Source organism: Hyla sarda, chromosome 4, assembly GCF_029499605.1.
Source record: "Hyla sarda isolate aHylSar1 chromosome 4, aHylSar1.hap1, whole genome shotgun sequence".
Classification (NCBI taxonomy): Eukaryota; Metazoa; Chordata; class Amphibia; order Anura; family Hylidae; genus Hyla; species Hyla sarda.
The window spans coordinates 264,332,711-264,346,109 of record NC_079192.1 but is presented as its reverse complement, the minus strand read 5'-3'; the positions used below and the strand labels follow the sequence as shown (position 1 = coordinate 264,346,109).

The 13,399-nt window shown below is 42.7% G+C and overlaps 1 protein-coding gene across 12 annotated transcripts in view; it reads right to left on the bottom strand.

Annotated features, from left to right (window-relative positions):
- KCNC2 (potassium voltage-gated channel subfamily C member 2) overlaps positions 1-13,399 on the bottom strand; it is a 314,888-nt gene that overhangs the window by 40,375 nt on the left and 261,114 nt on the right. For all 12 annotated transcript variants that reach the window (XR_008892697.1, XM_056574100.1, XM_056574108.1 and 9 more), the window contains exon 3: positions 8,342-9,269. Coding sequence is in view for 11 of the 12 variants with exons in the window: in XM_056574100.1 (XP_056430075.1) it covers positions 8,342-9,269 (928 nt within the window). In the remaining variant the exon portion in view is untranslated. The remainder of the gene's footprint in view (positions 1-8,341; positions 9,270-13,399) is intronic.

The window sequence follows — 13,399 nt, the reverse complement described above, 5'->3', positions numbered from 1 at the left end:
TGTCCTCAGGTTTCCAGGATCTCTCCTCAGGGCCGCAATTCTCCCAGTCGACCAAGAAGAATCTTTTACCTCTGACCGTCTTGGATGCTAGAATCTCCTTCACAGAAAAGACGTCAGAAGATCCGGAAACTGGAGTGGGAGAAACAACTTTGGGAGAGAAGCGGTTAAGGATGAGTGGTTTAAGGAGAGAGACATGGAAGGCATTGGGAATACGGAGAGAAGGAGGAAGAAGGAGTTTGTAAGAGACAGGGTTGATCTGGCACTTGATTTTGAAAGGACCAAGATAGCGTGGTCCCAGTTTATAACTGGGGACACGAAAGCGGACATATTTAGCGGAGAGCCATACCTTGTCTCCGGGAGCAAAAATGGGGGGAGTTCTTCTTTTTTTATCAGCAAATCTTTTCATCCGGGATGAAGCCTGTAAAAGAGAATTTTGGGTCTCTTTCCATATGGTGGAAAGATCACGAGTCACTTCATCCACAGCGGGCAAACCAGAGGGCAAGGGAGTAGGGAGGGGAGGAAGAGGGTGACGGCCGTACACCACGAAAAATGGGGATTTAGCAGAAGATTCGGAGACTCTGAAGTTGTATGAGAATTCGGCCCATGGTAGAAGATCTGCCCAGTCATCCTGGCGGGAGGAAACAAAATGCCGTAAATAGTCACCCAGGACCTGATTAACTCTTTCTACTTGCCCATTGGATTGGGGATGATAAGAAGAAGAGAAGTTTAATTTGATCTTGAGCTGTTTACAGAGGGCCCTCCAGAATTTAGACACGAATTGGACGCCTCTATCTGAGACGATATGCGTGGGCAAACCGTGAAGGCGAAAAATGTGTACAAAAAATTGCTTTGCCAACTGAGGCGCTGAAGGAAGACCAGGAAGAGGAATAAAATGTGCCATCTTGGAAAATCGATCAACGACCACCCAAACAACTGTGTTGCCACGGGATGAGGGCAAGTCCGTAATAAAGTCCATACCAATCTGTGACCAAGGCTGTTCAGGAACAGGCAGAGGATGAAGGAGACCAGCAGGCTTCTGGCGAGGAGTCTTATCCCGGGCACAGACCGTACAGACCCGCACGAAATCAATAACATCAGTCTCCAGAGTCGGCCACCAATAAAATCGAGAGATGAGTTGCAAGGATTTTTTGATGCCCACATGGCCTGCGAGGTGGGAGGAGTGTCCCCATTTGAGAATCCCGAGACGCTGGCGTGGAGAAACGAAGGTCTTCCCTGGAGGAGTTTGCCTGATGGAAGCTGGAGAAGTGGAGATCAGACAGTCCGGAGGAATGATGTGTTGCGGAGAGACCTCTACTTCAGAGGCATCAGAAGAACGAGAGAGGGCATCGGCCCTAATGTTCTTGTCAGCAGGGCGAAAATGGATTTGAAAGTTAAAACGGGCAAAGAACAACGACCACCTAGCCTGGCGAGGGTTCAGTCGTTAGGCAGACTGGAGATAGGAGAGATTCTTGTGATCAGTGTATATGATAACTGGAAATTTTGATCCCTCCAGCAGGTGCCTCCATTCCTCAAGCGCCAATTTAATGGCCAGTAGTTCTTGATCCCCGATGGAATAGTTTCTCTCCGCCGGGGAGAAGGTCCTAGAAAAAAAACCACAAGTAACAGCATGCCCGGAAGAATTTTTTTGTAGAAGGACAGCTCCAGCTCCCACTGAGGAGGCATCTACCTCCAATAGGAAGGGTTTAGATGGGTCAGGTCTGGAGAGCACGGGAGCGGAAGAAAAGGCAGACTTGAGATGTTTAAATGCGTCTTCCGCTTGGGGGGACCAGGACTTGGGATTGGCATTTTTCTTGGTTAAAGCCACGATAGGAGCCACAATAGTGGAAAAGTGTGGAATAAACTGTCTGTAATAATTGGCGAACCCCAAAAAACGTTGGATAGCACGGAGTCTGGAGGGGCGTGGCCAATCTAAGACGGCAGAGAGTTTATCTGGGTCCATTTGTAGTCCCTGGCCAGAGACCAAGTATCCTAGGAAAGGAAGAGATTGACATTCAAAGAGACATTTCTCCATTTTGGCATAAAGTTGATTGTCACGAAGTCTCTGAAGAACCATGCGGACATGCTGGCGGTGTTCTTCTAAGTTGGCAGAAAAAATCAGAATATCGTCCAGATAAACCACAACACAGGAATATAGGAGATCACGAAAAATTTCATTAACAAAGTCTTGGAAGACTGCAGGGGCGTTGCATAGGCCAAAGGGCATGACCAGATACTCAAAGTGTCCATCTCTGGTGTTAAATGCGGTCTTCCATTCGTCCCCCTCCCTGATGCGGATGAGATTATAAGCACCTCTTAAGTCCAGTTTGGTAAAGATGTGGGCACCTTGTAAGCGATCAAAGAGTTCCGAGATAAGAGGTAAGGGGTAGCGGTTTTTTACCGTGATTTTATTAAGTCCGCGGTAATCAATACAAGGACGTAGGGAGCCATCTTTTTTGGACACAAAAAAAAATCCAGCTCCGGCAGGAGAGGAGGACTTGCGGATAAACCCCTTTTTTAAATTCTCCTGGATGTACTCCGACATGGCAAGAGTCTCAGGAGCAGGCAGAGGATAGATTCTGCCCCGGGGTGGGGTAGTACCCGGTAGGAGGTCAATAGGACAGTCATAAGGCCTGTGAGGAGGCAAAGTCTCAGCTTGCTTTTTGCAAAAAAACGTCAGAATAGTCCATATAAGCCTTAGGAAGACCGGATACAGGGGGAACCACAGAGTCAAGGCAGGGAGTACTGGGAACCGATTTAAGACAGTCCTTGTGACAAGAAGTACCCCAGTTCTTGATTTCTCCTGTGGACCAATCAAGGGTTGGGGAATGGCGTTGAAGCCACGGTAATCCAAGAAGAATTTCAGAAGTGCAGTTGTAGAGGACCAAAAATTAAATTTTTTCGTGATGAGGTCCGATGCACATTAGGAGAGGTTCCGTGCGGTAACGCACGGTACAGGCCAATCTTTCATTGTTAACAGAATTGATGTAGAGGGGTCTGGCGAGACTGGTCACCGGGATGTTGAACCTGTTGATGAGAGAGGCCAAAATAAAATTTCCTGCAGATCCGGAATCCAAGAAGGCCGTAGCAGAGAAGGAGAAGGTAGAGGAAGATATCCGCACAGGCACAGTAAGGCGTGGAGAAGCAGAGTAGACATCAAGAACTGTCTCATCTTTGTGCGGAGTCAGCATACGTCTTTCCAGGCGGGGAGGACGGATAGGACAATCTTTCAAGAAGTGTTCGGTACCGGCACAGTACAGGCATAGGTTCTCCATGCGGCGTCGTGTCCTCTCTTGAGGTGTCAAGCGAGACCGGTCAACTTGCATAGCCTCCACGGCGGGAGGCACAGGAACGGATTGCAGAGGACCAGAGGAGAGAGGAGCCGGGGAGAGAAACCGCCTTGTGCGAACAAAGTCCATATCCTGGCGGAGCTCCTGACGCCTTTCGGAAAAACGCATGTCAATGCAAGTGGCAAGATGAATAAGTTCATGCAGGTTAGCAGGAATTTCTCGTGCGGCCAGCACATCTTTAATGTTGCTGGATAGGCCTTTTTTAAAGGTCGCGCAGAGGGCCTCATTATTCCAGGATAATTCGGAGGCAAGAGTACGGAATTGGATGGCGTACTCGCCAACAGAAGAATTACCCTGGACCAGGTTCAGCAGGTCAGTCTCAGCAGAAGAGGCTCGGGCAGGTTCCTCAAAGACACTTCGGATCTCCGTGAAGAAGGAGTGTACAGAGGCAGTGACAGGGTCATTGCGGTCCCAGAGCGGTGTGGCCCATGACAGAGCTTTCCCAGACAGAAGGCTGACTACGAAAGCCACCTTAGACCTTTCAGTTGGAAACTGGTCCGACATCATCTCCAAGTGCAGGGAACATTGCGAAAGAAAGCCACGGCAAAACTTAGAGTCCCCATAAAATTTATCCGGCAAGGATAATCGTAAGCCGGAAGCGGCCACTCGCTGCGGAGGAGGTGCAGGAGCTGGCGGAGGAGATTGTTGCTGGAGCTGTGGTAATAGCTGCTGTAGCATCACGGTCAGTTGAGACAGCTGGTGACCTTGTTGCGCTATCTGTTGCGACTGCTGGGCGACCACCGTGGTGAGGTCGGCGACAACTGGCAGTGGGACTTCAGCGGGATCCATGGCCGGATCTACTGTCACGATTCGGCTGGCAGGAGGTGGATCCTCTGTGCCAGAGAGGGATTGGCGTGGACCGTGCTGGTGGACCGGTTCTAAGTTGCTACTGGTATTCACCAGAGCCCGCCGCAAAGCGGGATGGTCTTGCAGCGGCGGTAGCAACCAGGTCATATCCACCAGCAACGGCTCAACCTCTCTGACTGCTGAAGATAGGCGCGGTACAAGGGAGTAGACAAGAGCAAGGTCGGACGTAGCAGAAGGTCAGGGCAGGCAGCAAGGATCGTAGTCAGGGGCAACGGCAGGAGGTCTGGAACACAGGCTAGGAACACACAAGGGAACGCTTTCACTGGCACAATGGCAACAAGATCCGGCGAGGGAGTGCAGGGGAAGTGAGGTATAAGTAGGGAGTGCACAGGTGAGAATACTGATTAGGCCTGCTGCGCCAATCAGTGGCGCAGCGGCCCTTTAAATGGCAGAGACCCGGCACGCGCGCGCCCTAAGGAGCGGGGCCGCGCGCGCGCCGGGACAACACAGACGGGGAACGGGTCAGGTACGGGAGCCGAGATGCGCATCGCGAGCGGGCGCGTCCCGCATCGCGAATCGCATCCCGGCTGGGAGTAATATCGCAGCGCACCCGGTCAGCAGGTCTGACCGGGGCGCTGCGAATGAGAGAACGCTGCGAGCGCTCCGGGGAGGAGCGGGGACCCGGAGCGCTCGGCGTAACAATTGTTAGGTGAAAAATTGAAAGGGTTATGGTTTTTAAAGGTAAGGAGGAAAAAATGAAAGTGCAAAAATGGGAAAACGCTATGTCCTTAACCCCTTAATGACGCAGGGCGTAAATGTACGTCCTGGTGACGGGGTACTTAACGCACCAGAACGTACATTTACGTTCTGAGCATAACCGCAGGCATCGGAGCGATGCCAGCATCATGTGCGGCAGGTCCCGGCTGTAGATCGCAGCCAGGGACCCGCCGGTAATGGTGGACACCCGCGATCCTGCGGATGTCCACCATTAACCCCTCAGATGCCGTAATCAATACCGATCACGGCATCTGCAGCATCGCGGTCACTTAACAGGATGATCGGATCACCCGCAGCGCTGCCGCGGCGATCCGATCATCTTGCACGGCAGACGGAGGTCCCCTCACCTGCCTTCCCGCAGACCAGAGCAGAAGATCATCGATAACCCTGATCAGTGCTATGTCCTATACATAGCACTGAACAGGATTAGCAATCGAGTGATTGCTTTAAATAGTCCCCTATGGGGACTATTAAAGTGTAAAAATAAAAGTAAAAGTAAAAAAAATGTGAAAAACCCCCTCCCCCAATAAAAACGTAAATTGGCCCATTTTCCCTATTTTATCCCCAAAAAGTGTAAAAAAATTATTTTATATACATATTTGGTATCGCCGCGTGCGTAAATATCCGAACTATTAAAATAAAATGTAAATGATCCCGTACGGTGAACGGCGTGAACGTAAAAAAAAAAGTCCAAAATAGCTGCTTTTTTTTATAACATTTTATTACAAAATTTTTTTTATAAAAAATGTAATAAAAGTTTTGTATAAGCAAATATGGTATTAATAAAAAAAGTACAGATCACGGCGCAAAAAATGAGCCATCATACCACCGCTTATACGGAAAAATGAAAAAGTTAGAGGTCTTCAAAATAGGGGGATTTTAAACGTACTAATTTGGTTAAAAATTTTGCGATTTTTTTTAAGCTCAACAGTAATAGAAAAGTTTATAATCATGGGTATCATTTTAATTGTATTGACCCAGAGAATAAAGAACACATGTCATTTATTTTCACCATAAATTGTACGGAGTGAAAACAAAACCTTCCAAAATTTGCAAAATTGCAGTTTTCTTTTTAATTTCCCCACACAAATAGTATTTTTTTGGTTGCGCCATACATTTTATGGTAAAGTGAGTTGATTGCATTACTACGGACAACTGGTAGCGCAAAAAAACAAGCCCTCATACTTGTCTGTGGATGAAAATATAAAAGAGTTATGATTTTTTGAAGGGGAGGAGGAAAAACGAAAACGTAAAAATAAAATTGCCCTTAAGGTCCAAATGGGCTGAGTCCTTAAGGGGTTAAGGGGTTAAAGGGGTACTCCACTGGAAAACATTTGCCAGAAAGTTAAACAGATTTGCAAATTACTTCTATTAAAAAATAGTACTTATTAGCTGCTGTTCTGTTCCACAAGAAGTTCTTTTCTTTTTGAATTTCCTTTCTGCCTGACCACAGTGCTCTCTGCTGACACATCAGCCACATCAGGAACTGTTCAGAGCAGGAGCAAAACCCCATAGAAAACCTATCCTGCTCTGGACAGTTCCTGACATGGACAGAGGTGTCAGCAGAGAGCATTGTAGTCAAGCAGAAAAGAAATTCAAAAGGAAAAGAACTTCCTGTGGATCATAACAGCAGCTGATAAGTACTGGAAGGATTAAGATGTTTTAAAGTAATTTACAAATCTGTTTAACTTTCTGGCACCAGTTGATTTAAAAAAAAAAATGTTTTTAACCCCTTATGACCCAGCAATTTTTTTTTTTTTGCTTACAATTTCTTCTTCCTCACATTCTTTATTTTTCCACTAACAAAGTTGTATCATGGCTTATTTTTTGTGGAACAAGTTGTATTTTTCAGTGGAGCCCTTTATTTTATCATATAATGTTTTACAGAGCAAGAAAAAAATAAAATAAAAAGGCTAAATTAAAAAAATATATAAATAATTGCACAATTTTGAGGGCCAATAATTTTTTCGCCTTTTACAATACTGTAAAACTGACTTGCTAACTTTATTCTTTGGGTGGATATGATTTCAATGAGAGCAAACTTAGATCATTGTTTTATGGTTACAAAAAAAATATCAAACTTGAAAAAAAAAATTCTGACCTGTATAGCTTTTTAATTTTTTCACCTACAGAGTTGTTTTTAAGGTTTCTTTTTTGGGCCATGAGCTTTAGTTTTTAGCAGTACCACTTTTGCAAAAGAGTGAGTTTTTGATGACTTTTTGTTATGTTCCTTCTAGGATATGATGTGGTCAAAAATCATCAATTTTGGCATATGGAATTTTATTTTCTAAAATTGACTGTGCAGAAGCAGGAATGTGATAATTTAATAGTGTGATAAATTATGCACATGGCAATACCAAGTATTTTGTTTTTTGATTTTTTACAGTGTTGTATTTAAAAAAAATGCTAATAGGGGGTTATTTAATATTTATTGGGGGGAAATGTATTTTCCATGTTTACAATTTTTTTTACTTACACATTTTTTAGCCCCTCAAGGGGCCTTTCATAAGTCATCATTAAATGGCTTACATAGATCAATGCAATGCCATCGCATTACATTTATATATGTTTTTGGCACTTTGTCTGACCACAGTGTTCTCTGCTGACACCTCTGTCCATGTCAGGAACTGTCCAGAGCAGGATAGGTTTGTTATGGGGATTTGCTCCTACTCTGGACAGTTCATGACATGGACAGAGGTGTCAGCAGAGAGCACTGTGGTCAGACAGAAAGGAAATTTGAAAAGAACAGAACAGAACTAAAATAGAAGTAATTTACAAATCTGTTTAACTTTTTGGCACCAGTTGATTTAAAAAATTTTTTTTCCAGTGGAGTACCCCTTTAAATGCAGTGATAGCTATTGATCATGTCATTTGCCAACAGATGTCAGTTGCTGACTGCAGTGGGCATCTGCGAGTTATGACGTGGACCCGGCATGTGAGTCTGCGCCATATTCTCCTCATTTGACCCATGACGTACATGTATGTCATGGGTCAGGAAGTGGTTAAAAATAAAGGAAGCAATCTGATTGGTTGCCATGGGCAACCGATACACTTTTCCCTTGCACAGGTTTTGATAAATCTCCCCCATTGTAACTTTACTGAAAAAATTAACTTCTGAATGCCATATTGGACCAAAACGATAATTTCACTCCAGAATCATGAATAGTTTAGAATAACGAAGGAAGTCGAAATATTTTAATGACAAAACAAGGAATGTGCTTATAGAAAAATAAACTAAAATTAACAAAAAGTTTTCACAGTGTGAATAACAAAAAGTTCAGGATACCAAATGAGATCAAAAAGCAAAAACTAAAAATGCGATTAATGAAAATAAACAAACAGAGCTGCATTTTTCTGTCATGCACATGTCCACTGTACATGATATATTTTATGTTACTGTTCTACTATACCTGACATGTTGTGCTCCATCAAGCGGTTGTCTTTACCAAGGCATGCATCCACCTGTGTGCTGTTACATCCTATGTTAAGATCCATCTTGCAGAAGGTAGGACTACCAGCCTGAGGTCCATGAGGAATGTATTTCTTTCTTTTCCGTGGAAGTTTCTGTTTTGCCATAGCAAGGGAGTAGTACATTCCAAAATTGTTAACAATGACTGGAACAGGCATTGCAATTGTAAGTACACCAGCCAATGCACACAGTGCTCCTACCAACATTCCTGACCATGTCTGAGGGTACATGTCACCATACCCCAAGGTAGTCATAGTAACCACGGCCCACCAGAAACCAATTGGAATATTTTTAAACTGTGTATGCTTGCTTGCTGATGGATCATTTGGACTGGCACCTATTCTCTCGGCATAGTAGATCATTGTGGCAAATATTAAGACTCCTAGAGCCAAAAATATTATGAGAAGCAAAAATTCATTAGTACTAGCTCGAAGAGTGTGCCCAAGCACTCTTAGTCCTACAAAATGGCGGGTTAGTTTAAAAATTCGGAGGATACGGACAAATCTTACAACCCTGAGGAAACCTAATACATCCTTAGCAGCTTTGGAGGACAGTCCACTTAGTCCAACCTCCAGGTAAAATGGCAATATAGCCACAAAATCTATAATGTTTAGTAGATTTCTGACGAATTCAAGTTTATTTGGACAGAAAGTTACACGTACTAAAAATTCTAATGTAAACCATACCACACAAACTCCTTCAACATATGTCAAGGCAGGGTCAGTCTCTATCTCAATTAATGACACCATTTCTGTGCCATTATTCACAGGTTCTGTTTTATTGATGATGGAATTAAATGCTTCATGAGTCTCCAGACAAAATGTTGTTATTGATACCAAGATGAAGAACAAGGAAGCAAAGGCGATGAACTGCAAGAAAAAAAAGAAAGAAAACATATGTTTAAAGTACAGTTTGAAAGTCATGTATTCTTTTCACAAATTCAATTTTATTCACACAATAGCTTAAATATAACGCATGTCAATTAAATCGCCCAACGGCATGAAAGCACTTACAGATGTTTACGGTCCAGAGTTAAAATGGTGCAGTCTTTATTAATACTGTGAAGTCATTATGACTTCCCAAATCAGTAGTGTTTATTAGATTACTACTAAAATGTTGTAATATTAGGACAACCTAACAAGTCTTAAAGAGGTGTACTTTCTTGGTGTACTTTGACCATTAAAAAATACTTTTATTCAAACTGTCATATAATTTGTGGTTTGCTAGAAAATCAGAGATAGGCCTTTGAAAAAGTAGAAGTTTTTCAGATTTTTTGGGGAAACCATTAAACTTAAAAAGTGAAAACAGGCAACCGAAATGTCAACTTCGAACTGTATTTAAAAAATAAATAAATAAATAAATGGATGACATGCTTTGATTTTATATGAGAACATCTCTGTAAAGCTGCAATCATATATGTTGTTTTTTGTGCAGATTTTTAAACCAAAGACAGGAACGGTACCAATAATATCAATAGTATTTAGGAAACACTGCTCTTTTGTATCATCCCGAAAGATTGGAAATTAGCAAATGTCATGCCCATTCACAAGAAAGGTAGTAGGGAGGAATCAAGCAACTATAGACCAGTAAGTCTGACATCAATAGTGGGGAAATTAATGGAAACCCTACTAAAGGATAAGATTGTGGAACATCTAAAATCCCATGAATTGCAAGATGAAAAACAACATTGGTTTACTTCAGGGAGATCATGTAAAACAAAGAATTTTTTGACTGGGTGACTAAAATAATAGATGGGGAGGGGCAATAGACATCGCATATCTAGATTTTAGTAAGGCTTTTGATACTGTCCCACATAGAAGACTTCTCAATAAACTACAGTCATTGAGCTTGAACTCTCATATTGTTGAGTGGATTAGGCAGTGGCTGAATGACAAACAACAGAGGGTTGAAGTCAATGGAGTATATTCAGAGCAAGTTCTTGTTACCAGTGGGGTACCTCAGGGATCTGTACTGGGACTAATATTGTTTAATATCTCTGGCAACTGAAATTTTATGTGGACAAGTGCAAGATAATGCACCTGTGGCGTAAAAACCCTTGGGCAGAATATAGAATATTTGACACAGTCCTGACCTCAGTATCTGAGGAAAGGGATTTAGGAGTAATTATTTTAGAAAACTTAAAGGTAGGAAGACAATGTAATAGGGCAGTAGGAAATGCTAGCAGAATGCTTGGATATATAGGAAGAGGTATAAGCAGTAGAAAGAGAGAAGTGTTCATGCCGCTGTACAGAACACTGAGACCTCACTTGGAGTATTGTGCACAGCACTGGAGACCGTATCTCCAAAAGGTTATAGATACTCGAGAGAGAGAGTTCAGAGAAGAGCTACTAAACTAGTACATGGATTGCAGGATAAAACTTACCAGGAAAGGTTAAAGGACCTTAACATGCTTAGCTTGAAAGAAAGAAGAGACAGAGGGGATATGATAGAGACTTTTAAATACATAAAGGGAATCAACGCGGAAAAGGAGGAGAGCATATTTAAAAGAAGAAAAACTACCAAAAGAGGGCATAGTTTTAAATTAGAGGGGCAAAGGTTTAAAAGTAATATCAGGAAGTATTATATTACTGAGAGAGTATTGGATGCATGGAATAGCCTTCCTGCAGAAGTGCTCGCTGCAAATACAGTGAAAGAGTTTAAACATGCATGGGATAAGAATAAGGCTATCCTTCATATAAGATAGAGCCAGGGACCATTGATAGGATTCAGAGTATTGGGCAGACTAGATGGGCCAAATGTTTCTATGTATCCAAAATTGTTTTTGTCCACGAAAACAGTGTCATAAACTGCATTTGTAAATCTAGTTTTATATAGCAACACCATATAGAAGCACATAGATTGACATACAGTCCCAAGCATACAACTTTCCCATTAGCCTTAACCCCTTAAGGACTCAGCCCATTTTGGCCTTAAGGACTCAGACAATTTAATTTTTATGTTTTCATTTTTTCCTCCTCGCCTTCTAAAAATCATAACTCTATTATATTTTCATCCACAGACTAGTATGAGGGCTTGTTTTTTGCGCGACCAGTTTTCCTTTGTAATGACATAACTCATTATATCATAAAATGTATGGCGCAACCAAAAAACACTATTTTTGTGGGGAAATTAAAACGAAAAACGCAATTTTGCTAATTTTGGAAGGTTTTGTTTTCACGCCGTACAATTTATGGTAAAAGTGACGTGTGTTCTTTATTCTGAGGGTCAATACGATTAAAATGATACCCATTATTATATACTTTTATATTATTGTTGCGCTTAAAAAAAATCACAAACTTTTTAACCAAATTAGTACGTTTATAATCCCTTTATTTTGATGACCTCTAACTTTTTTATTTTTCCGTATAAGTGGCGGTATCGGGGCTCATTTTTTGCGCCATGATCTGTACTTTTTTTTGATACCACATTTGCATATAAAAAACTTTTAATACATTTTTTATAATTTTTTTTTTCAATAAAATGTATTAAAAAAGTAGGAATTTTGGACTTTTTTTATTTTTTTTCGTTCACGCCGTTCACCGTACGGGATCATTAACATTTTATTTTAATAGTTCGGACATTTACGCATGCGGCGATACCAAATATGTCTATAAAAAATGTTTTTTACGCTTTTTGGGGGTAAAATAGGAAAAAACGGACGTTTTACTTTTTTATTGGGGAGGGGATTTTTCACTTTTTTTTTACTTTTACTTTTACATTTTTTTACATTTTTTTTTACACTTGATTAGTCCCCATAGGGGACTATTCATAGCAATACCATGATTGCTAATACTGATCTGTTCTATGTATAGGACATAGAACAGATCAGTATTATCGGTCATCTCCTGCTCTGGTCTGCTCGATCACAGACCAGAGCAGGAGACGCCGGGTGCCGCACGGAGGAAGGAGAGGGGACCTCCGTGCGGCTTTATGAATGATCGGATCCCCGCAGCAGCGCTGCGGGCGATCCGATCGTTCATTTAAATCGCGAACCGCCGCAGATGCCGGGATCTGTATTGATCCCGGCACCTGAGGGGTTAATGGCGGACGCCCGCGAGATCGCGGGCGTCGGCCATTGCCGGCGGGTCCCTGGCTGCGATTAGCAGCCGGGATCAGCCGCGCATGACACGGGCATCGCTCCGATGCCCGCGGTTATGCTTAGGACGTAAATGTACGTCCTGGTGCGTTAAGTACCACCTCACCAGGACGTACATTTACGTCCTGCGTCCTTAAGGGGTTAAAGGGGTACTCCGGTGAAAACCTTTTTTCTTTTAAATCAACTGGTGGCAGAAAGTTAAACATATTTGTAAATTATTTCTATTAAAAAATTTTAATCCTTCCTGTACTTATTAGCTGCTGAATACTACAGAGGAAATTCTTTTCTTTTTGGAATGCTCTCTGATGACATCACGACCACAGTTCTCTCTGCTGACGTTATTATAATAATAATACTTTATTTATTGTTGTCTTTAGTGGGATTTGAACCCAAGTCCCCAACACTGCAAGGCAGCAGTGCTAACCACTGAGCCACCATGCTGCCCTTAGCGTAGATCTGCTATGCATCTGCTATGCATCTGCTATGCATCTGCTATGCATGGTTGCTAAAATGGACAGAGATGTCAGCAGAGAGGACTGTGTTCGTGATGTCATCAGTGTTCCAAAAATAAAGGAATTTCCTCTGTAGCATTCAGCAGCTAATAAGTATTGGAAGGATTAAGATTTTTTAATAGAAGTAATTTACAAATATGTTTAACTTTCTGCCACCAGTTGATTTCACCGGAATACCCCTTTAACCTCTTAAGGACCCATGACGTATGCATACATCAACACACCCTGGGTCTTAAGGACCCATGACCTATGCATACGTCATGGTCTTTTCCTGGTCTCCGCCACTCACCCGGCGGAGATCGGAAGCGGATCCCAGCTGAAATCCTTCAGCAGGCATCCAGGGCAAACGCCGAGGGGGGCCATGTAGGCCCCCCATGTCGGCGATCACCGC